Here is a 26,191-nt window from a genome sequence, read left to right on the forward strand (position 1 = left end):
AGCTGTCTGTTTTCAGATGAGCATGGAATGGCAATTAACCTCTGTGTTGATTTCTTATCTATAGAGCTAGGTCATATTTATTTACGCAGGAAGATTTAGCATTATCACTTGCCAGGCACTTGGAAAGCCCCAAGGAGGAAGGTGTGGCTGAAGTCAAACAGCAGCACCCTTACAACATGCTCTACAGACAGGCAAAAGGAAAGCATTATTAAAATACAGATTGCTGCCCAGGCATTAAAGCATGGCTTTCTACATTGTATATCCACATCTGGTACAAAGGGACAATATCTGCCCCTAGCACGCAGGAGTTCATATGGAGCTCTCTAAAGAAACAGTGCCACTGCTTAAAAATAAATAGGTAAATAAATAAAATCACACACAGGTCAAAGAACAAGACGCTCCCAGGGTCCACGCATGTATTGGGTTTGCACGGCAAGGTTCTGGCAATGGAGGGGCTACAGGGATGGCTTCTGTGAGAAGCTCCCCCATGTCCCATAGAGCCAACACCAGCTGGCTCCAAGATGGACCTGCTGCTGGCCAAGGCTGAGCCCATCCCTGATGGTGGTACTGCCTCTGGGATAATGTATATAAGAAGTGGAAAAACTGCTGCACAACAGCAGCTGCAAGAAAGGATTGAGAATACATGAGGGGAATGACTCTGCAGACACCCACGTCCGTGAAGGAGGGGGAAGAGGTGCTCCAGCCACCAAAGCAAAGATTCCCCTGCAGCCCCTGGTGAAGACCATGGTGAGGTAGGCTGTCCCCTGCATCCCATGGAGGTTACAGTGGAGCAGATACTGCCTGCACTCCATGGAAGTGACCCACGCTGGAGCAGTTCATGAAGAACTGTAGCCTGTGGAAAGGACTTACATTGGAAAAGTTCATGGAGGACTGTCTCCGTGGGAAGGACCCCACACTGGATCAGCGGAAGTGTGTGAGGAGGAAGGAGCAGCAGAGACAATGTGGGTTGCAGCCAGTTCATCACAAGACAGCACCTGGCTCCTGGCCAAACAGTCCCCAACCCCACATGCTGCGGTGGGGACAGGAACACAGAGACTGAGGTGAGGGAGGAGAGGAAGAAGAAAGGGGCTAGCAGATATCTAAGCATATTCAAGTCTTTGTCTTCACTGAAGATACTCAAGGCATTTCACCAAGAGATGAGCTACATTTCAGAAGTCCATCTAGTGAACCAGTTCCACTTTTGCTTCTTCAGAGATGTGAAATCATTAAAGTCCAGGATACATTGACTGTGTCTCTTAGGAAGCAGGAAACAGCAAAAGATGCCTAGGACTGGGGACTAAGTGAACAGAATTCTTTCAGAAAGTTTCCAAATGTGTGCATATGCTAAAGTGTTAGACTCAAGAAGTCTGACATCAGTTAATGGGTTAAAAATCAGCAGGTGCACATCATTAAACTAAACCCAAAAGGTTACAATTAATTACTAAGTTAGAGAAAAAGGAAAAAAATAAAAAATTCCACACAGTTAAAACATAAGGCTGCTTGCTAAGAATACTAGGAGCAAGATCATGCTATTCTCATGGAATAATAAAATGGTTTAACCAGAGTAGTAAGATACAGTGATACAAGTTTGGTGGAAAAGCAAGCCCATAATTTCCAAAATTAGTGACACCATAATGTGTTAATGAATACAAGTCAGAACTGTTCAGAAAACTGAGCATGTTCAGGACAGTGATATGGGAGACATTTAAGCTGATGCTCCTTTTGTCCCAGAAGACTTTTTTCCCACACCAACACACCTCATTGTGTCAAGAGGTGTTACCAGGCTACAAAGAAAAGAAATAAGGTCTATACATTTGCTGAAGGTCAATTGCCTGCCCTGGAATTTAAAAAGTACCTCTGTCTGAAGTTAGCATAACTGCCTCAGCTCCCAAATTACCAAAAAAAAAATCTTGTATTAATTCCAGCATTAGCTGGGGAAAGTTTCTTTCTTCTGCTGCCTCTGCAGGCTAGTGCTGTGATTTGGGATGGATTAACTACACTTTTAACTGAACTACGGATGCCCTTTCTTGCTTCTGATTCACAGTAAAAGCCTTGAAGGCTTCCACAGATTTCTGCTTTTCCTTCTGCCTCTCTAGCTTTGACAGTATTTGACACAGGAGCCCTCTTAAAATGTTGGCAATCACTATTACTTAGTGAAGACCATGCACAAGGCTTGGCAGTGCTTAGTAAGCCAGCAAAATGCCAGAGTTGAGCAAGGAGAGTCAGAGCCAGAGGGGTTAAAGAAAGATTTCTGACGATGACAGACTGCTTCTAGCCCACTATCAGAGTTCAGAGTTGCTGCTCCAAGCCACATCCAGCTCCGGATCTGAAAAACCACATCTACCCACAAATGTCTTTTCAAGCCATCTGCAGTTCAGGCTTTTCATAACAGCACCTCCCAGCCTGAGAGCTCTCTGCCTTCCCTCCCCAAACCCCCTGCATCCTGCGAGCCCTGGGATTTTGTTTTGTGCACCGAGCACCAACACCGCCTTCACTGTACAGCCACGGACAAGGTCCAAGTCACTCCTTAACCGAACAGATGCAGATCTGTCCTCTCCACCTGCAGCACTGCACATCTTCAGCATCACACAGAAATGTAACTGACCAACTTCCTCCTTTCATTTTACTTGCACATCATCATACACAAATGATTTTTCTCTAGGAATATGTAGAATATGTAACAAATTGCTGGTCTCATTTCCAAATTTGTAATTAACTTAGAGAAGGGCAGGTCTCAAACATGGAGGATGGGAAGCAATGAGGACACGATGTGCCAAACCAACCACCCAAGTCACTCCTCAGGGCCCAGCAGTGACCAGGACACAACACAGGGAAGAGGTAGCTTAAAATATAAAATTTTAACTTGCATTCATGTGAGCAGCTATGCGGGGGAAAAGTCAGGTACGGTCTGTAGCGATAGGACAACAGGTTATGGTTTTAAACTAAAAGAGGGCAGATTCAGGCTAGATATAAAGAATAAATTTTTTGCAATGCGGGTGGTGAAACACTGGCACAGGTTGCCCAGAGAGGTGGTAGATGCCCCATCTCTGGAAACATTCAAGGTGAGGTTGGATGGGGCTCTGAGCAACCTGATCTAGTTGGGGATGTCCCTGCTCACTGCAGGGGGGTTGGACTAGATGACCTTCCAACTCAAAATAGTCTATGATTCTTCAGTAATACAACTACGGAGCTTATCTAGAGAGGTCACAGTCTCCCAGGTTTCTCAACTGACACTTCGTGTGCATTTTCTTGCTTCAAATTATGAAAGGGTTCCCTGTGGCTGCTGCATTTACCTGCTGTAAGGAAAGGGAAAACCCAGCAACACTGCCCAAGAACATTCTGCATGAATAGCTAATCCTTAGTAGCCACTCTGGGAAGCATACCCATATTGGCAAGCTCCTAAAACACAGATATATTTTACATAAATTTTAAAAATAGCTAGTGCTAGCCAGGTTTAGAGCCTTTAATACCTTAACTGTAATGTTTGCACCACACTTTATATCTTCCAATCACTGTAAATAAGGTAACTGATATAGAAGTGTTTAAGGTTTTAATTGACCTGTTTCAGGAGAGGCCAAACTGTACTGGAACAGCAATTAATTTAATGTTTTCTGTACTACAATAACTCAGATTTAATCCTAGCACACTGGCAGGAAACTTGAACAAGTAGATTAGACTGCATTCAGTACAATATGCCAGGTACAAGAGAGCTTCAATTTGCAATGCTCACTGCTGGGTTAGTGCAGAACCTCCATGGGTTTAAACACAAATTTGTTCTTTCCCCTCCTCTGTCAAAGGGGACATGATCCTCCTCTGCACCGAGTTCATTTGTATACCCGTACATAGTACTGAACATCTCCCTTTTATAAAACCGCGGCATTTTTCACATTAAGAGTACATGAATTCATCTATAGTACAAAAAAAATGAAACATAGTCAAAATGAGACAAATCAAGCCAGAACTGGCAAATACAAGGGTGATGTATGATTTTCAGGGCACAGTCTCCATCCCCAAACATTTGAAACTTCGCAAATCAAGTCGCCAGAGCAATGTTTTAAAGTTTTTTTTAGGTGCAGAATTATGGTCTAGCGGGAAGAAAGCCATGTTGCATCTACAGAACAGGAAACCACAATGGCACTGAATAAAGGGAACTTTAATTACCGAGCAAGCAACATCACGTGAATTTCCAAAGTCACAAGAAGACAAATGCCAATACACTCACTATTAGGAAATAGGAATGAACCAAGTCACCCCATCCACCTATTTCATGATTGTGATGTTTTTACAAAATAATGCAGAAATTACAGTGCTGTATACAGTGCTGAATGTTCTTGCTTTAAAAAACACAGCCAACCACCTATGGCAGAGAGGTAAGGGAAGAAGAAATCTGGGAAGCCATTCAGGAGCTGAAAGAGATGTTTAGGAAAGAGCTTATTTTTTAAACCAATAGGGCTGTCTTGGCAATGATCTGATCACAGTGTCCAAGTACCCACAGAGACCCAAGTACCTGCCATCCAAGACACACCTGGTAGTCAGGGCACTTAAGAGGGGGAAAAAGTACCCACACAAGCAAACAGCCAGCCTGTAAGTTGAGACCAAACTAATTCAAATTAATAGTAAGACACCTTTTGAACAAAATGTCTCAGAACCCAGAGGAGAATTCAAAGGAAAATAACAAATCCTTCCAACCTCAGAGCTCTCCTACCAGGACCAAGCTGTGTGCTTTACCCAAACATGAATTTGGATGTTTATTATTGAACTAAACAGGTAAAGCTCAGAGTTTTAAGATAAAGAATATAAGATGACCTCATCTGGCCATCCTTTCTGTCCTTCCACAGGGTGTAAATTTTGTATATGCTTTTTCAGTAAGACATGTTTAGTGCTGGGACTAAGTCCCACTGCTGTATCTGTGGCCTGGGACTAAACATTCACTTCACTTGCTGGAGGTGTGCAACAGAGGATGCTCTTTGCAGATAGTCAGGACCCTGCAATCACAACCTTTTATGACAAGGCTTTTTAGTCTAAAACCTCCATTTGTGGCAAGTTTTTTGCATACACTTGTTGTCAAGTTCAGGCACATACATAAAGAAGAGGCACCTAATGTGCACATTTCCAAGTGTGTTACGTACCCTTGAGGCACAGTACAGAAGGGCCTTTCATTCATATGACTGTGCTGTACTGTTCTCATAGACAGAGATCTTTCTTTAATGGCTCCATAATGATTAATACACCAGACTGGGGTTGGGGGGGGAACCACCACAAAAAAAAAAAAGGGGGGGGGGGGGGAGTACAGAGGGGCAGAGATTAAGCCCTTGTCAAGGGAATTGCTGACAGTAGAGCCTTAGACATCTACATATTGAAGATGCAGATAAGGGGACCAGGACTCAAATTTTGCATGTGTATGCTCGGTTCCAAGCCACCAGTCTTGCTCTTGCAAGCCCATCAGTTCTGCACTCAGATTTCAATAGAAACAGTGAAGCAACAGAACTAGAAGCACAGTACAGCTCACATCTATGTGAAAAGACATGCAGCCTAACTTCGATTTATGCACAAGACTTGCACGGACTTTTGTATGCTGTCAACAGTTCCCCAAAGGTATTAAACAGGAAGAAACCAACAAGACTTGGTCTTCTCATGATTGGTATAATGAAAGTATAATACTAAGTTGCTTACAGAGCCTGTAGAAGAAAATCACTCTGTATAAGCAATTTGAGGTTCAGTCACTGAATTAAAAACAATCCAGGCACTATTCAACCATATAATCTCAATAAGAAACAGAGACATAATTCAGAATTGCCCTGTTCACATGATCTCAGCCACTATTTTAATATTGACTTAAATGTACAAGCATTACTTTCTTTACTCCCAGCACCTCTGCAGCACACGGGATTACTTCTTCTCCCTTCATTTTATGGATGGGCAGCAGCACTTAGTGGGCAGATGCCAGTGAGGGCCAAGTGCTAATCCCCTAAACTTCCCATCTGAAATTTATCCCTTATGCGTCAGACCTCTTTCCTCATGCAAGTTTGCTTATTTTGCTTGTATCTGTAACACAGCTGCTGCTCTTGGACTATTCTGGATTCACACTGGCTTTGGAGCTCCCAAACATCAGGAGCAGGGCAAAACAACAAGTCTGATGCTGTTGCTGCTTTCCTCTCTCCCTTTCTCCCTGTTTTTAAAGAACTATACTCAACTGTATCCCAAGAACGTAGATCATGACAGCCTGCTTAACAGTGTGTTATCAGCCAGAAATCCAAGTGTTTCTCTTCAAATTACCTTTCAGCACACAGAGCTCAACAATTTGAGAAAACAGAAACCATCACTGCAGATGTGTAGCTGTAAGGCTTTATAACTAGTCAAAACTGTAGGTTTACCTCACTATTCCCTCGGCCAAGCCATCCTGGAGCTAACCTCCTTTAGTTAGGAGAAGAAATATGGAAAATAGTATCTAGGGTTTAGTTTAAGACAGATCTTTCTGTAGTCTCTAGCTCTGCCATCCAGACCCTTCTGATTAGATACAAAGGGTATTCCCTGCTCTCCACACATAAATACAATGCCTTAGGTTTAATGAAAATAAACCAGTATTTACCTACAAAAAAAACCAGAAAATACCACATTGGAAGGGCAGCAGCACAGATTGGTCCCAGCATACACAATGCTTATATCTTAACAAATCACAGTCTTCAGTAGAATAAGCAAAGGAAAGGCATTCAACAGACTTTCCTTGTCCATGAAGCTTGAGGATCTGCATACAATAGACACTTTGTCACTGAAAAATGCTATGTTGTTACCACTTTTTTGTTCCATGATCATAGAAAAAAAACTCTGGCAAAAGAGCTCCATATAAGCAGGATTGTATGTGATACCAAACAAGGCCACTTAAATTTAAAAGAACTTAATAGCTACAGAACAGGATACGAGCTGCCAAACCCAAAGGAGATGCTTAAGCATATACAGTTAGAAGTCTTAGTTTAACACTTGTGGTGAGCAAGCCCTGTGCTTCTAGAAATGCACTTTCACACAACAGCCTGACCACATTTTGGGGATAAAAACTGCATGGCGAGTTTCCAAACAGGGTGGTAGAAATTCTGACTTCCAAGTCACGTTCTAGAATACAGGTCACAAATTGTAATTTAGATTATAGTACTCTAAGCTCAAGGATCCACAGCCATTTTTTAACAGTTAAAGCAGGATTTTTTTTTAAAATCAATACTTTTCCTGAAACAGCATCTTTTAAAAAGGTAGGTCTGTTTGAGTGCTTCTGCTTACAAGCACCAAAAAATTTTAGCACCTGAAGAGCCTTGCTCACCTCCTGCACAGGTTTAAGCCAGCTCTGTAGCATGGAAGTATTACAACACTGCAGTGAAGAACAAGATTGTGTGACACTAACTCTAATGAAGCCACCAGTGACTCTCTAACCACCAGTTAGAGAGTGTGATTCTCTAACTCTAATGAAGTCTTATACCTACAGTCCTGGACAGTGAGCGATCTGAGCTTCTCAGACTGAAAAGAAGTCTTTCCTTCAGATCTGTTTGTTAGTAACTCAGCAAAGCAAATAAAAACCAGACAGCACTCAGAAAAACGTCCAAGGTTAACAAACCTGTCAATCCATGACATTTAAAACCAATAGCAGGGACAAGGAACGCTAACACTAAGATACTAATTTGATCTTTCCACAAAATGGAAACCTATTATTGGAAGGTTACTTCCTAGTCCACAAATCTTCAAGTGTTAAATCCAAAATATAGGGACAAAGAATTATTAATTTCTGTTATTCTTCTGCCTGACAGCTATATAGCATAATATAACAATACTTATATCAAGTACTTACAGGGTCTCTCAGCTCTTCATTGTCTCGAGTTGATGTTCGAGGTATTTTCACTGGGATTTCATCTCCACATTCAGTGTCTGAAGCATTTGGAGACTCTGCTAAATCAAGGAACTCATCTCTCTTGTGACCTCTGAACCTTATTTTATCCAACTTCTTTAGCATGTTCAGCACTGCACTTTTCTGCTTTACCTTAACATGACGGTTGGAGTCTCTGCAAGAAACAGGACATCAAGAGTACTTTAGAAAGCTTATAATAAACCTAAATACATGCATTCTAATCACTGACTACTTTTAACCATCTTTCAAGGGCCTTCCTGCCACTGGAGGGAAAACATGATGCAGCTTAGCTTTTTTAACAGGCATTTTTTTCCACAGCGTAACAGATGCACGATTTGTTTTTCAGTAGTTGATGATTTAACATCTTCCCACACTATTATGGCCTCTTTCACATGGCTATTTTTGAATCAAGTCAAAATGGGCACAAGCTAACAAACTGCACTCCAAAGAGATTAGGAAGTCACTTCCTAACAGGTTACTTGAAACAAAAAGAAGTTTAGCTGATAAGTCCACATTCTTCAACTTGCTGATACTTCTAATCAGAGACGTGAAATTCCACTAAGCTTCACAACTGATCTTTACATTCCCAGAAAAACTGGAGCAAAAAACATAGCAAGGCTATCATATCTCCCTACTGCTTCAAGCTAAGAAAACAGAAGGTACCAAGGGTTTACTGAAGAAAGCCACCAGACAGATCCATGCAGAAGATCCCACCAAAAACTAGAGATTGTTGAAATCTACCATAAACCACATTCAAATGCACTGCCAAAATCCTTAAAATTACCACTACTGACAATCCTGTATACCCTTTGCTAGATTTCTATTACTTCCTTTGAGATGCAAAGGAGAATCACTTCATTAGTGATGCTTCACATTTTGTTTTTTAAACTCGTATGACCAAAACTTTACTGTAAGACAAACTGTGCAGCCAGTATTTTTTCAGAACGTGCAGGTGCCACAGCATCTGGAGGAATGAGAAATGCCCAGGACATTTCATTTCCTGAGACAGTATTTGACATAAGCAATACTTAATTTATAAATTATAAATCATAAATTGTACTCAGATTTTGCTTTTTAAAAGACAATGGAGGAAAATTCAATTAATGTATGTACACTCATTGTAATGGTAGCATTCCAAGACACTGCACTGTATCATTTCTAATTTAAACCAGACCAGCTGAATCGCTCCAGTTTAGTGTTCTACACATACCACATTCTGTACCAAAAGGTCCCGAGCTCCAACTTTAAGAAAAAAAAAAGTTAGGAAAGAAGTTAGGTCCTTCATCCTGCCACTCTAAGATGAAGTGGCTATCGCTCTAGCAGTTTATGACAAACCAGACACACTTTTCTCTCCTGCAAATTCTGTTCCTCAGCTCTGAGCATTCCATTTGGAGGGTGCCACAACGCTCTCCTAAATGGACTTTTGCAGTGGTAAAATATTTATTTTGAGGCAATTGTTCCTGTGACTATCCTTTTTCGGCAATGGTCAACACTCCCCTCCTCTTCCTTAGCTTGTCTACAACTACCTGAAAGGAAGTTGTAGCAAGGTAGGTGTTGGTCTCTTCTCCCAAGTCACTAGTGATAGGATGAGAGGAAACAGCCTCGAGCTGCAGTAGGGGAGTTTTAGATTGGTTATTAGGAAGAATTTCTTCACTGAAAGAGTGGTCAGACATTGGAACAGGCTGCCCAGAGAGGTGGTGGAGTCACCATCCCTGGGAGGTGTTAAAAAAACGTGTAGACGTGGTGCTTCAGGGCATCATTTAGGAGACATGGTGGTGTTGGACTGATGGTTGGGCTTGATGATCCTAGAGGTCTTTTCCAACCTTAATAATTCTATGGCACATCATCCCAGGCACTGTTATGAGATGAAAAAGCAAAAGGCAGATCTAGACATGCACCACTTCAGGCATATAAATAAAGAGCAAGAAAGGAGAGCCTCTTGCTACTGGCTCCCACAGCCTTTGCACTTGAGGCAATTCTCACCTAACACAAACCCCTCTTCAACAAAGCACTTCCTCTTTCCCTGTGGATTCTCTGCTTATCCTAACACTTTGGCAGTGACTATTCACACCAAGTTCAAACCAGATCACTCCCTTCAAGTCTGCCTTAGTTTGCACCTCTGTCAAGGTTTATTAGCACCCTTCACTTAAACGCAGTAGTTTGAAGCTAATACAAATCCCCTATAGTGCAGCTGGCAACCCCCCCCCTCCCCCAACCTCTTCCTTTATTGGAGATGCTTAAAGTTGTGTTTAATATTTCACTTAGAGAATCACCTGCAGTAACTCACACCAACGTTATTTTTCTATGAAAAGCTTTTCTTTGAAGTTCTATTACTTGTCAAAGCCAAGTTTAAAATAGAAACACTTCTTGCTTGTTCATTGACTATTTGGTGAAGAAACTTGTCAGCTATCACATCCAGGAATATCTCTAGGCCCTACTATTAATAGCAACTAGAGAGCAAATGTTATCAGGGAAGTTTAAACCTCAGACAAGCACCAGCACAATTGTGTCATGCTCCCTCCCGTCTCAAAGATCTTCATCTACGTTCAGCCACCTTTACATACTATGTAAGTCAGACCTACAACAAAGCAGTTGCAAACCAAGCCCAGTTTGTTCATCATCCATGCTGTCACTGTTAATGATACAGCTACATGAAGAAATAAGGATGGTAGGGTGCTATCCCTTTTCTGGTTGGCACTCATCAGCCCACACCAATGGAGGACAAGCATGCCTCCCAAGCCTTTTCTATCCCTCTTACAGATGGAGCAAATAACTCAAGGCTGCAGATGAACATTACTGTCCTGGGCAGAATCAGGATTCCTCAGTGTTCACCTGTTAAAGCCACATTTATCCACTGCTCCCCAAAGACCAGGGGCTGGACTTGGACCTCTCTTTACAGACTGGCTTATACAGCACTTCAATGGACATTTCAAGATCTGAATTCAGTTTTCCCTTTAGAGGGATTCACATTCACTTACCACGAAAAAGAAGTGAGAAGCAATGAAAACATGTTGAGACAGAGCAACCTCCAACCCATCTCTTCAAACTTTAACTTCTGGCAATGAAGAATGAAAGACCCATGAGGCCAGTGAAAAGGCCCAGTGATGTAACTACCTGGGTTGGACACCATTTGGGAACATGAAGTCCTAAACTCCAGCCTTCTCTTAGGATGGTTCATGCACTTCAGCCCTAGTCACAGAATAACCTGGCCAACAGATGTACCCATGAAGACACTTACGGTATTCTTTTACTACTAAAACTGATATACCTACCCGTAAGTGTGTTACCACCTGGTCTTTTAAAAATTCAAACCTTTCTTTAAAGTGCTAACAGATCACTCCACTGAACACAGTCATGTTAAATTTTGTAACACAGAGGCTAGCAAAAAGAGATGTCATCAGTGTCAATATTTTTGAAGTATTATTCAGTAGGTTACTACTTCCTCTTTTAATGGTCAAAGAATCATGTTCCTAGTCATTTTTGTAAGTGCTTTAAGTACAAGAAGCTGTTGTATAAAAATATCTGCTCAGTTATAATTTAAAAATAATAAGATCATTTTGTCTAAAAATTGTTTTGAGTGCACTAGGCTCCCAGATTACTTACAGTTACATTAGATTAACCTAAGCTCGCCAAGAAGCTCCTATAGAAACTCATCATCTGGCTTCCAGCCAAATGCACAATTTAAGACAGGCTTTTTATGTCAGCAGCCTGTTCTTGCAACTAGCAGCTTTTCTTTTTTTTAGATAAAGATCAATAAATATGGGAACATTTCAGCAGTTTCAGGCTCACTAGAAAAAAAAAACTTCTCAAAGACTTTGTATTCCAAGTAGCTTGGATCAAATTTAGACAAGCTTGAGGAAGCTTTTGTAAAATAGAAGACCAGAATCTGACCTAGAATTAGCTTTACTGTAAAATACAGTAACTAAATATCAAAACCACTTGCTTCACCATCATTGCTATTCATACCCTCACCCTCTCCCAACTACCCATCCACATCATGGCCTCAGCTCGCTCAGCTCTAAGTTTTGGGCTGTTTCTAGTAACTCCCCATACCAGCAACAACAAAACCAACATGCAGTTCAGCACATGCAGAGCTCAGAGTGTGAATGTAGACCTGCATCTCTTTCTGCATTCAAACTGTAAACAAACATTATGAAATTATAATATAAATAAAACCATTTTAAGTCCATGCATTGTAAACACCCATCTCCCAACACTGTCATGTATGTAACAATAATTGTTCTCACTACCATACAACAAACAAGATGTTAGTAAGAATTAAGACTGGTATCATGCTTGCAAATTATTAACTTGAACAAAATGAAAATCAGATCCATCCTCCCCAATCAAGTTTATTTCTGCATACAAACACCTTACCGTTAACGTAAGCAACAGGAGATCTTTCCCACATTCAATGCTGTAACCAAGTGCGGCAGAACACAGTAAGGCAGACGCTGATTCTGCAAGACTGATCTAGGTCCAACTTTGTTGCACCTCAGCCAGATCTAATAATACTAGCAGGCCCTCTCTCGTAATATAGTAAGGATATCTTACATTAACATGCTTACAAACAAGGCTATTCAGGCAACAGGTTTTTAAGAAGGTAGCTTTTATTTCTCTTGTTGCAGTAGCAGGGGTCAAACCAGCAAAATTAAACAGCAGCCTGTAAAAATTATCCCAAAGTCCCAAATAATCTAGTAAAATACTAGGCAACAGTTTATGTATACAGGACTTGATTAGTGAAAAAGGTCTATATTATCCAGACTTTAAAATTTAAAAAGCAACAAAAAAAACCCCACCAAACTAAAATAATCTTTAAAGGTGTTTTTTTTAATTGACACTAATACCTAGCTGCTAAAGCAAATCCTTCAAGGCTGATGTTTTATTCCTTTTACAGAGGGCCAAAGAAGAGATTACTTTATTTGGACCTAATACGAAAACCCTTAATTAACCCCCCAGTAACTGTCAGACGTTCAGTTTAAGCGAATACATCAAGACCCAAAACCCCAAACCAACATATGCACACATTCCAAACTTATGCTAAGTAGAGAAAAAACAAGTTTTACCAAACTTCCACATAAAAATCATACGGAGATCTAGCACAGCTTTTTCTGCCTATGTTTACAGAGAGGCTTCAGCAAGAAGACAACCAGCTGCCGGAGAATGAGAAGAGCCAGCCTGTGAGCACAGCCTAGAAGGGTATTCGTTTGCTCCTATGGACATCCTCCCCGCCCCTTTGTGCCACTGCTCCTCCCAGACTCTGCTTTTGCGTGAACGTGGAAGAGGTTGGGATGCAGAAGGCGGGCGGGAACTCAGGGAAGGGTAGCACTCAGTGCACTGCTGCTGTCTGAAATCTGCCTTAACTCGCCTTACTATCTTCTGTACAAGTGGCTTACAGGTTTTGGTTTTCTTTTGTTGCGTCCAGGTTTTTTTACACAAGAATATGCTGAATCGGACTGTGGCCTGGTAGACCAGGCAGACATTGAACAGATAAATCTTCACATGCGCTTTGTTGGGAAAAGGACTCTGCTTTGCAACACAGCAATTCAGTTTTCCTTAGCTGTTAACAAAACTCAAACCAGCTACACAAAGTCAAACAGCATTACCTCAGCAAGTGTTCATCTGGAGCCTGGGGGACAAAAAAAACCAAAAAACCAAAAACAGAAAACCCCACTAAAACATCGTCAATGAATTTCATCTTGGGTCAAAAAGGCCATACCAGACTGACACAGCAAAGTAACCTTCAAAGCACCTGTGTTGCTTTCAGTAGAAAACAGGCATTTCAAAAAGCTGAAGACAACATTGGAGTTGAAGCAAATCTAGCATAACCCTAGTTCTCATCTTTACATGCCATCTCCTTCAGATTCTCCTAATCTCAAAATGCCTTTCTGCAGAAGTCCAGGGTAAGAGCTCTGGTATCCAAGAAAAGCAAGGCTGTGTGTGGGAACAAATACAGACACTGTGTCAATACCAGGATGTTTTGATCGTACCAGGGACATGCGAATTGAGGGAGTGGAAAGTATCAGTGTTATGTTACTTAGTCATTACTACTTCACTAAAATGCCCCTGCATACTATCCTAAAAGAGCTGACAGGAGAGCAGGAACACAAGACACAGTCAGGCCATCCACATACCAACTGATACTGAAAACAAAGCTTGCTATGCTGTTTTTCTGGACATGTCTAAAACTGGAAGCCTCAGTGAGTACATCTAAGCCTAGAACAGATTCACGGTCCAGCTCTATATACTGCTCTGTGCAAAAAGCTCCCTCTTGCTACACGATTTTTCTTCTCCCCAATTTCTCATTTTAATGGACAGAATCTCATCTCAAGTCACTGTCTGAACATTTTGTACTTATTAATATTTAAGAAACTAACCAGAGTAAGATCAATTGACTGCACTTGAGAGCTCCTTGTCTGCTCAGCTTTTCTTCCCTCTGTGCACGCACTTCTCAGTTTGCTCTCCAGAAGGCTTACATCTGTGAAGAAAGCCAAAACTTACCCACAGGGTCTCTCCTTGAGCAACACAGAGTGGTTTTGCATAGATGAAGTTGGCACCTTTCAAGAAAACTTTACATTAAGTTCAACTCAACAAGATGCTTAAGCACACAGATTGGACACAAACCTCAGTGCAGACCTTTCATGAACGGCGCCCATGCGAGACATATCCTCCAGGACTACGCAATACGTTAAGTTCTCTGTATAGAATGATGTCATCATTTCTCATTGGAAACGAAGAAACAGCAATACTTTGGGCCAAACATCCAGCTGAACTGGCCAAGAGCAGCTTATAAACACTCTCCAAAAGTTATAAGCGTTGCACAAGTGCCCTCAATTTCTGACATCAACAAACATGCAGGGCTTGACCTTCAGAGAGGAGCTCTGCCCACACTCAACCCATCACAGGCTCATCCTGAAATTAGTCACTGCCTTAGCATCACAGCGTGGTAAAGCCTTCCTCCAACTACGTCACCCTTGGCCCCAGGGTCATAACATGATGTAATGCATATACAGAGCAAACTGCTTTCTGGTTTTGAGCAACACCTACTAAAAGCTCCCAAACCTTTCAGGGTCAGGAGTCCTTAAAACTCTAGGGATAGACTAGACTAGGTAGCAATAGACTAGAGGGATAGACTGTTCATTTTTTTTTGTATGAGAGATGAAGTTATCAGTTAGGCTACCTATAGTGTAGAGAAATATTATGCTTAGTAATCCAGGTTTATTTTTCCCTTGAGTTTAAAGGGAGATGAACAAAGGAAATACCACCAGAATCATCTCCCCTGCATTACAGACTGCTGGCAGAAGCAACGCTCGATTAACACAGGTCAGAAATGAGCAGGAAGTTGTGCTTCAGTGTTGCAGGCTTAATTAGACACAGCTATTAATTAAGCATCAACTTTGAAACGACTGAAATTGCCCACTGACTGGGTGGAGGAGGGGAGGACAAAAAAGTGGAAAGCAGTGTAACATGCACTACGGTACAACACGGGTATGAGAGACAGAGGTTCAACATACCAATCTTGCTTGCCAGTGGTGAGGTTGCCACAGCAACCATAATGCAGCTTCATGAATATGCATTATGCTAAAATCTATTTTTTTCCCAAAAGAGACTAACGTGTCATTCAGCTTACAACATGAAGCTGCCTGGGAGATGAATCGGGGTTGTACGATAAAAGTGACTTGTCTTCAAAACCTTCAGCTCGGCTGTTGCAGATGGGAGGGGTTGGGGAAGAGGGGACGCACACGACACGGCAGCACAGGGCTGTAGGACTCTCTTCTGTACCTGACGACTCAGCCAGAGGGCATTTCAGACGTTATTTGGCAAACATTTCAAGGCAGAGGTTCCCAAAATGAGCTGCTCTGTCCCTGCAAAGTTTCAGACCTGTGCAAGGCATTATCCCTTGACCACCTGGGGACAGGCCCTTCAGCAAGCCAGAGGAGGAGGTGCCTCCAGTGACCCTCCATGGAAGGATGGAGAAGGGGAAGCTGCTGCTTCTATTGCTAGGGGGACAGTGCCCAAGCCAGCTGAAACTGGGGGTCTTGGTTTGATCATCACTGGAATATTGTGGGTGGAGAGGCTCACAAAAAAAAAAAAAAAAAACACCAAACCACACACATGTACCTTTATAGGTCACACACCATTGTGTCAAGAAAGAAACCTAGGGTGGTGACTATTTCAGCTGAGTAGCTGTGAAGTCCTACTTTGTACTTAATCCCCCACTTAACATCACACCTCCAAAAACACACCCCTTCCACAAACAGGATGACACCCTACACACTTCTGTCTCTCTTTCATCATGAAACCTAAAATTAGCAAGCTTTGTTAAATTAATTTCTTGTAAAGTGGTAAACTGGAAATTTTAACTCCCAAAACAGGAAGATAAAGCCCATTTTTTCCTCAAGATGCCTGTGGGGGGAAAAAAAAAGTGAAACTTTTACTATTCCATCTGAAGAGCAGCACCAAAAAGCCCTGCAAGAGAATGACTTAGCCACAGAGGAGCTCGGGCAGCACACACAGACTGGAGAAGCCACCAGTTCAAGCCCTGGGGCAGCAAGTAGTTGCTCAGCACTGGTGTTTGCCAGCTATTCTGCCTGGCAGATATCCTGTGAAAGGGGTAGTGTGTCGTGACAGTAGTAAAAGCTTATCACCCTCCAGATGAAACCCTCCTTTCCTGGTCACCCACTGGGTCCCCCCTCGCCACCCCTGTCCTCCCTGCTGCATACCCATCTCAATCCCAGACAAGCCTAGCCAAGCCTGAAGTCTGCTTGATCACAGGCTGACACCACAGGGAGCGGCCCCATTCATTCCTGCCATGGCCGTTATGTCACTTGACCACTCATGCAGTTTATCAGCTCAATGCTGATACAACCAATTTTTGTGTTTGTTTTCTGGCAAGGTCAGTCTAATCAGAGCAGACAGTTATGCGGCCTCACTCATGGTTGCACAAGCTATTAGAGCTGTGGTCCTTCCCACACAGAGAATGTTTCTGGTCATGGGCAGAGGGAGAAAGCATCCTGTTACAGCAGCCACCTGCACTTACATCAGGTTAAACAACTGCAAAGCCTCACCCTAAAGACAACATTTATAAAGCTGCCATAAGGCGCATTTCAGAAATCAGTCCCACACCAGAGCTTCAGTCCCTCCTCTGAGGGATGGGGAAAGAGCTTGTCACAGCTCAGCATTGACACAAGGGTTTTTCTGCTTCTCCACTCTGAATTTTGCCTACTAGTCGGGGAGCTGAGGGCAAAGATGGCAGGACGAACATCACCAGCTCAGCAAGAGCCTCTGCATTCAAGAAGGCTCAGGCAGCTCAGGTCTGGCTGGCCTTCAACCAAGGAAGAAACCAGGGCACAGGGAAAGCAATGCCACAAGCACGCACCACAACTGCCTCTAAAAACAAAGAGACATAGGGGTGACGGATGGGGGCAAAGGATGGGGCATGGCTAACAAAGGGTAAGATTAAGCTATCACTGCATGTATCTACTCTTCCACTGTTCAAACAGAAGCAGCCTAGCTTGACATAGCACTCCGAATAAAATCGGTAAAAGTCAGAAGTACACGTACTAGCATGGAACAACTTATTCAGACTAGTAAGTATATTATGGAAAGTGATCACTAAGCTGTCTAGGAAGTGTGAACCATGCCAGCCCTGAAGAAGAATTTTAATTCTATCCTTTCAAGTACAATAAGTGCAGGTTATTGAGACCAATGCAGTTATACGTGTTTGAGGCTGACTGCATTTTTCATAACCTTAACTGCATGTTCATTATCTTCGGATGATAAATACAGGTAAATCAGAGAACTGAGGTACTGCTACAAGAAGACACTGTGGAAACAAACCACAATTGAGGCTTAGAAAAAGACACTTTGAGAACAGCCCTGGAAGGTCAATGCAGAATGGCTTGGACTTAACAGGTATTTCTTGAAGGGGACTCTCAGCAGCAGGCAAGCACTTCATCTGCTCAGAGTGACTGCTCGTAGCTCACCCAGCAACTTCAGGAACAGAACAAAGGTATAAAACATGGTCTAGTTTTGAAGAATAATGAAATAGCCCTGTTTTGGTAAGCAAAGATTTCACCCTGCTATTCATTGGGGAAAAAAATAAGAGGTACACATTTGAAGCAGGATTTGAAGCAACTCACGGCTAACAACTGTAGCCTGACAAATCTCGACTGGCCTCCACGCAAGGTCTGTACCTCCACTGAGCATAGCTGAGAGCATGCAAGGCATTGCTGAAAGAGAACCCTGACCCAGCCCTTACCAACAAACATTCACAGCACCATGCATAGGCAGCTTGCTGGTTTGAACACCACTTTGCATGTGCCGCAGTGCCAAGCTACCTATGCATTACAGTTTCACTAATGGCAAGACCACAGCAAAGGAGTTACTAAAGCTATCAGGCAGACCTGCAACTGCTGTGCTACATATACAATGATAAAATGAACTCCCCTAGTTTTTTGTTCGCAAAGGAACCACAGGGCCACGTTCATAGTCCCTGAGTCATTCTGCTATCGGGACACCTCACTGAGAACATCAAGTTGGTCTGTCTTGAGGGGCTTCCCTCAGTTTAGGGAGACAATTCACCAAGACCCAACATTAACAGCTCCGTAAGCAAGTAACAAAAGTTATCATGAAACAGCATAGATGTGAGATTTCAGAGAAAGATTCCCAGGACACAGTGATTTTTTTGTACAACACTTTGTAACTTGCTTCTGCAAGCTTTAACTATTCTACTGCTGACTTGAGAATCCATTAAGGCTCAAAAATATCTATGTTGCAAAAATAAACCACATGAAAAACAGGTAAGTGTTTGAGATGCCCATCATTGATTTCTGTAGTCAGCACACAGCTGACAAAAGGAACTGAGTCTTACTAAACACCAGTAGCTCTCCAACCACCATACAGTCATAAAAATAATTTTAATAAGTCAAAATTATTTACTCATGAGGGGAAAAGTTAAAAAAGTTCAACATTTTTGGTACATGAAGAAGAACTACAAAGACATAGCTAGCACATACCAAATTACAACCACCACTATAATTAAGAACCTTTAATTTCCTTCCTATATACTGGCCTGAGCTTACAAAGAATGTTTATAATCCTCAAATCCCCACACATATCCATGTGAGAAGTAGTGCTGCTGTGTTCTGTTCCTTATCCCTTCCTCCCAACAAAAACCTGCAAATGCTCCTGACAATGGTGCTACAAACACAGAATGTATAGGGCAGGAAAAAAAAAAGAAATTACTATGTGGATTTTGCAAGTTTGTAGGGTTGTAGTTCCTCATCATGCCAACTTCTAAATGAAGGGGCACAGAGGATTGCATAAAAACTTGCACACATAATATGTAAAAGGACACTGTGTGAAAGGCTGCTATGCTGCACAACACATTAAGTAGGGATTTATCCAAATTACATGAAGGAGTAATGGAAAAACAGCAAGTTTCATACAGTAAGTCTGGCTTCAGGCATCAGCTTCATTCCTGGTACTGTCTGCACTACACAGCCACTTGTAAAAGCCATGTAAACTATTCCCTCAAATCTTATCACAGAGTAAAAAACTCAAGGTCAAGCTCCCACCAGACCAACAGAAATGTGAACTGCGGCTCGGTTGGAAAGCAGCACTCTGGAAAAGAGCCGCCTCCTCCATTCCCACCCACACAGCTCGTCAAAAGATGAGAGGGATATTTTTCTCCACATAGCAGAGTTTGGAAGCAGCAGAGGAAGCTGCATCACACAGAAAAGTACCGAACTTGTCCTCTAGGTATCACAGACCTTTCCTCCGTTCCTTCAGAGAGAAACTCTGTACGTAGGTTCGTCTGCACTGTTGGCACATTTGCTATAAACAGGACTGAATCACAGTACCCAAAAGACAGTTTTGATTTCTGGACTGCAATTATTTGTTTAAATAATTTGGCTATTTAACAAACTTCTCTCAACACAATGAAATGGCAGGCTTAAGGTTGAAAGGCCCTGCTGTTCAAGGTAATCTCCCTTACAGGAACAAGCCTCTATTCCCTCACATTTCAAACTGCATCATTCCCTCAGTAGGCAGAATACCTGCTCTTTGTCCCCTTGCTTACAGGAGTAATCCTGAATTAAAACCAAACAAAAAAAAAACAAACAAAAAAACCAAACAAAAAAAAAACCCACCCCAAACTAAAACCAAGCTGATATAGGCAGACCAACGAGCAGAATATCCATCCCTATGAGAAACTAGCGGAGCCACAAGGAATATAGACACAATCCTCAAAGTTAACTCTTTTGTTTAGCAAACTGCTTGGGTATTCTGCCACAACTTTCATTTCACATTTTGATTTTAACATGCTTTGGACAGCAAAAATAAGTGGAAATCTTTGCTATTAACTCTGATTTTTCCAAGAAGCATGTGTAGTCTGGGCATCTCCTCCACCCTCTCTCCCTATAACCTCTGTGCATAGAATCAACCACCATAAAAAAAAAAAAAAAAAACCAAAACACAACACAACTTTGGTGATATCTCTAACTGCTCTAAGTAGAGGAAACAGTAGTTGAAACACAGACACCAGTCCAGCCCAGGGAAAGGCTACCATACATGCTTAGCAGTTGTGACAGTTAAATAGGCAACTGGTGGAGAAGTATCAAGGTGAGGCTGAGCAGAGGGTGTCCCCTCACCCCACCAGCAGTTATAGATTGGGGCCAACAGCATGGGTCTATGTCAGGAAGGGGAATAACCTCATGAAGAGTGACAGAGCCTGCGGGTCAGACCCATAGGGAAATACATGAGAGGGAAAGAAGGTGGGGGGGGGAGGGGGCGACGGCGACAACATTACTCCAGTTAAGTTTCCCACGCATTCTTGTCTTTTCTCCCAAATTTTATTAGTTCATTAAACCAATTTCATTTTGCAAACAAAACCAAAATAACTCATCACTCAAAACACTCAACACTCAACCACAATGAACTCCGGCCAGCAATCATAACCCATGCGGCTCCAGCCACACACAGCGCAGCTCGGCTGTCCACCTTCAGCAGCTTGGCATACATGGCTACATGTGTGACTAGTGGAGAAGAAGGGAGGAAAGATGGAGATATACAGCCATATTCTATAAGCAATTTTGAGGCTTCCTTAAAGCATGCACAGAGTATAGGAAAACTAAACAAAAAATAGCATAATTTCAAGAAAACACAGAAATGACGTGTTATGTAAGTCTGTAGGGAAGGTACAAAGCCTCTTCCCAGCAAGTAAACCAGTCAGCTGAGGCTATTACCATAAACTAGCCCAGTTCTTACTAACTTGGCCATATTTGTAGGAAATTAACATGTTAATCGTGCTTGTTATATCCTATTGCCTCATAACTGCAGATGGCAAAAAAAATTATACACAGCAGTTAACAACTACATTTTTGAAACTGCTTGAAACAACTGGAACAAGGTATCTTAGAGCAAGCCTTTCAATAAACCAGGGCACATCAACATACCCAGCTTCCCTCCTCTACTGATGAGTGCCTCCTCTTGGTAGCATCACCCAAGTATAGGTACGTGCTAAGTGGCGTTTCTCCCAAGAAAAGCCAGCTCCTCTCTTGATAGAGCCATATTAGTAAGATTTCCACTGTGTTTCAACACGAGATGTACCAGACACAAGGAAGAGGCAGAAACAGAGTCTCTGCCAGTTTGGTTTTTTGATCCCAGACATGGGGTAACCTATGAATCAGTAGTGTTCAGCTCTTCGGTTTATTAACCAAGCCTGTACAAGCACTCTATCACACTTTTTGCACGCTCTATTTCAAAACAAAGTATTTTCTCATCTCAAAATGTCACAAATACACCATCAAGCCTGTCAGGCTGCTAAAATGTTACAAACCCAATGACAGTAAATAGCAACCTGGCACATTGCTGAGCCTTCAGACTTGAAATAGATTTAAATTAACACAAAGATAGCAGGATGGAGAGTTTAGTAACAAAGTGAAGAAACCAAGGGAGAAGAAAAAGATTATTTCAGTCATCATTTCAATCAGACCAAGCAACTTAAGAGCCAGCTACAGGATGGCATTTATGTCTGCCTCTAGACTGGGATGAGGGCCAGAATTACACTACTTGAGCTGACAGGTTTATTTATGCCATGATGATACTTCAGTTAGCAATGATAAAGGTCCAAAGGTCAAAATACTTTAAGAAAAAGAGCCATATGCACACAGTATATTTTTCTGAGCAGTTATGGTTGGGGTGGGGAAGGCCACAAAGCCGAAGCCCAGAGACCACCCACAGACCTCTGAACAACCTCCCTAAAACTCCCTGAAAAATCTGGGGGAAGGAGTAGAAACAAAGACAGAGAGCAACATTTTTGACACTTCTGTCAGTCTCTTGACCAAGACTTCTTCCAGCTCTCACTTTTTCCCAATTACTTCATTAATATTCACATATTTAAATCTTGGAATTTTAAAAACTGAACTATGGATTTCACTTTTCAAGAAGGATCCTAAAAGATTAATTACCAACCATGCTCAAATATGGTTTGGGGATATTAAGCCTTTTGTTTACACTACACAAATGTTTCAACAGATACGGTCTCTCAAAGTCATGGAAACTTGGAATTCTGAGACTTTCTGCATTAATGACAGAAGCATGCTGAAGACTGCAGGACACGATCGAACCACCAGCTAGCACTGAACTCCCGCTAACCTCTGATTTGCTTATATAATGGCCATCGATATAAAAAAACCAACACAAACACACACACAAAAACGAACAACAAAAAACCACCACACTGAACCACCACACCATAAAAAAAACACCCAACATTATACAATATTATTCTTGAATATTTTAGGGATTCCAAGAGGCTCCTGTCTGTACAAAACGCAAGCATGAGGTTTGCTGGGGCAGGTGGGGCGGGGCACAGAAAAAGAAAGACAACGTCTTTGAACTTCTTTGCTGTAGGTATCCGGGGCCTTCAGCTGCAGGATCTAGACAGGCTGACTAAATTTGAGCAGGGACTTGGATGGCTGTAAACAGGAGCCGGTTCTAAGCAAGACCTAAGTCACAGAAGAGGAGATGACAAGAAACAGGGACAGGCTGCCTTTAGGGTGAAAAGTTGTTAAAACACAAAGAGATAGTTACGTCCTACCGGCACTCCTGCCAAATCCTTCTGTTTATTGGATCACACAAAATCTTCAGAAACTAAACAGCAGTTTTAATCAAGGACTGTTCTGGGTTTTTATTGCAGCACTCAACCCTGATGCCCCACAGCACACAAGAGGCGTAAGGCCTCCAAGAACTGTATTGCAACAACCTCTCCTTCAGAAGAGGCATCCACACACCCAGAAGACATGAAAACAAGTTTTTCTGAACTAGAAGACTGTTTTCTAGTAATTAGAAAGGTTCCTGGGTGTGCAGGAATCACAACAAACAGTAAGACGGGAAAGCTGGGTCTGATTTGTATATAGCTAGCCCTAAGACTTTTGACTAAGAGTTCACACATGTACAAAACAGTGTCTTTGTACTTGGTATATAAGTTAACAAGGCCACAGAGGAGGTCAGACCACTTCTTACTGGCGCTCCTACACAAGGGTGTGTACAAAAGCACGTGGGGGACAAAAGAAACTGTCTCCCTTCAGGAACGACAGGACTACTCAACCTCATGCAATTGAATACCTTTAAATGAAGGTGTTTTCTTTAATGGACTGGCTACCAGGCGAGCTTTCCTTTCCACTTTGCCGGCAGAGAACTTTGCTCTCCCTCACGCTCCAGTGGCAATACTCACATTACTAATTATGACTGCATTTTGAAAAAACCTTTAAGAGTTCAATCTACTGGCTAATCTTTATTTAAAATGAAAAAGAAGTTATTTCAAATTATTATCAACTTGTAAGAAAGAAAATCTGCATGCTTCTAGCTATCTACTTCAAGAGTTGGCATCTGCCATTTCCTCCATGGTTCGAAAACACCAGCGATGCATCTGCTTCCTAAACATGGTTTCTCATCTCCCATTTCAGATAACGAGCAATCTATGGTCAGACAGTCATCTTCAAGGTACAACCCCTTCTTAGTGTTTCCAGTAAGTATATCTGTCTTTACCTTCTCTTCTTCTGACATTTACAAGAATGTAGTATTAGCTTCGTAGCAATTAAATAGTTGAATTTAAAAAAGCTCTAGAAAATGTCAGTGTATGTAACTACCAACACTTGGTTCAGCTGGAGCTTTTGAAAAGGGAGGAGAAAGTAAAAAACAGCAAATCACTGCCTTCAAAGCAAACACACACTCTTTTCTGTGTCAGTCCATGTAGTGTTTCCAAAACTCATCTAACAATTGTTGAACAGTTAAATACGCACATGAAGTTTTTTGTGCAATGAGCGAGGTCTGCTGTACTTTCATACTCGCTCTCAGATATTATCATTAACTTTTAGCCAGCTGAGAAGAAAGCCACCTTCAGGGTAGAGATAAACAGATGTAGTTTTCTTCAGACAATAAGGAATACAAACTGCATGGAAAGATTTTCCATAGTTTAAAAAAGATAAATTGTCACCAACAGCAGACTAATGAGTCACAGACAACAGCTTAATACTTAAAGCTTATCTCTAAAGAAAAAAATATTTATGCAATTTCAAAGTATTACCAACAAAACAGAAAATGAGTTTTGAATAGATCCCATCGTCTCCAACCAGGATAGCTCTATGCATCCAAGTGAAATGCGAAGCGGATGGTGCACACAGCCAGGCTTGCATTCCACCAGGAAAACTGGACTGAAAATGCTAGTCATCGTGTGTCGTTCAAGAAGCATATGCTGTCCCTGCTCTGCTTCAGCAGAAGACTGCCGAGGGCCAGAGAGCTTCACCAGGCAAATTCAAACTGCTGAGCAAAGTGAGCTCTGCATTCCTCCTGTAAAATAGCCCAAGAAATTTTATTTGTGCCTCACTTGTTTTCATTGTGTTGTTGTGGAGGGATAAGTGATCCAACATTAGAGGAAATAATCATTGGCAGAGCCCTTAATCTGGGGAAAGGTTGCTACTGGAAGAAACAGGAAAGAAGCAGAAGCAGCTTTAGAAAAAGTATATTTGCTGTAAAAATGTTTCTTAACAGAGTTTTTTGAGGAAGTCAGTACTATCCCAGTTTGGCTGGTTAGTCCCATAACTGAAAGTTTAAAAAAAAAAAAAAAAACAACCCAGCTGTTGAATGTGCGTGCATTCATCTATCCCACAAGCAACTCCACTGGGGAGGGACGGCAAAATCTTTCAAAGTAGGCCCAGACCCTTTTATAAGCATCAAAAGCTTTATAGTCAGAACATTTCTCTGAGACAAAACAGGGCTAGCTCCAGATAACCTGGAAGAGACCACAGTCCTCAGTTCTGCAGTGTTTTGCAAATTCTTGACATTAGTTTTAATTACAGCTGAAAAAAAATCTTGGGAGCAAGGAGCTCCCTGCAGCAGCTGGCAGTTCTCTTAAAGGAACCGTGTGTCCAGCCAGACACTCCATAGCTTATTGGGAAGGACATTCCTCATTGCACAATCCCAGGTGATCCCACAGAGCTGCTGAGATTGTGCAGGGTTTTACAGAAAACCTAGCCGCACTATGTTTTCGTACAAAAGGTGATCCCAGACACTCAGCAACATCTTTTGGGTTGCTTTGTAGATTATCCTTTAAGAGGAGAGTGAAGATCTTGGATAAAAGCACTGCAGAAGTGCAAAGAATTATAAAGTTAATCAAACTGGAATAATGCCTAGAAGTGGTTTAATGCTTTGAAAAGTCAGACTACATAAATAACATAGTTATACAGACTCCACTTATTCCTACTCCTTCTGATGACACAATCCATGCAAGCTGATGCAAGACTTCATAGTCTACAGAGCTGGTTTTTACTATTATCTGATGATCACAGTCCAAAGTCACCCTAATATTAGTCACACGATGTTTTCCTGCTCTCAGGTCCCACACTTCACAGCTACCTTTGCCTCACACAAACAGGGTGGCAGCTGCTGGGAATCAAACCTCTCAGCTACATGTAGTAAGAGGAAGCATCCAGGATCTTCAAGGATGGTATGTGCAGGCAACTCCCTCGGCAGTACTCCCTGTGTCACAAGGGAAAAGGTGAGCAAGAGGGAAGATGAAGAAATCCCCAAACCCAAAAATGAGTTCAGAGAAAGGATCCCAAGCTACAGATCCTCTTGCAGCTTGATTTTGAATCAGGTAGCTAAAGTGTTTGTTGAGGGCCATCTAAGTGCAAGGAACATTACACCGAAGGTACACAGCATTTCACTTTTGGGTGCTGAACATGCTATTTTTCCCCCCATTATAATGGGGTACCTTGTTGCAATAGTTGCACATTTTAC

At 42.0% G+C, this 26,191-nt stretch overlaps 1 protein-coding gene across 1 annotated transcript in view; it reads right to left on the reverse strand.

Moving 5' to 3' along the window:
* Positions 1-26,191, reverse strand: part of GRAMD4 (GRAM domain containing 4) — an 82,952-nt gene that overhangs the window by 49,440 nt on the left and 7,321 nt on the right. Inside the window, exon 2 of the mRNA XM_075081296.1 lies at positions 7,832-8,042. Coding sequence (XP_074937397.1) covers positions 7,832-8,042 — 211 coding nt within the window. The remainder of the gene's footprint in view (positions 1-7,831; positions 8,043-26,191) is intronic.

Source organism: Phalacrocorax aristotelis, chromosome 1, assembly GCF_949628215.1.
Source record: "Phalacrocorax aristotelis chromosome 1, bGulAri2.1, whole genome shotgun sequence".
NCBI lineage: Eukaryota > Metazoa > Chordata > Aves > Suliformes > Phalacrocoracidae > Phalacrocorax > Phalacrocorax aristotelis.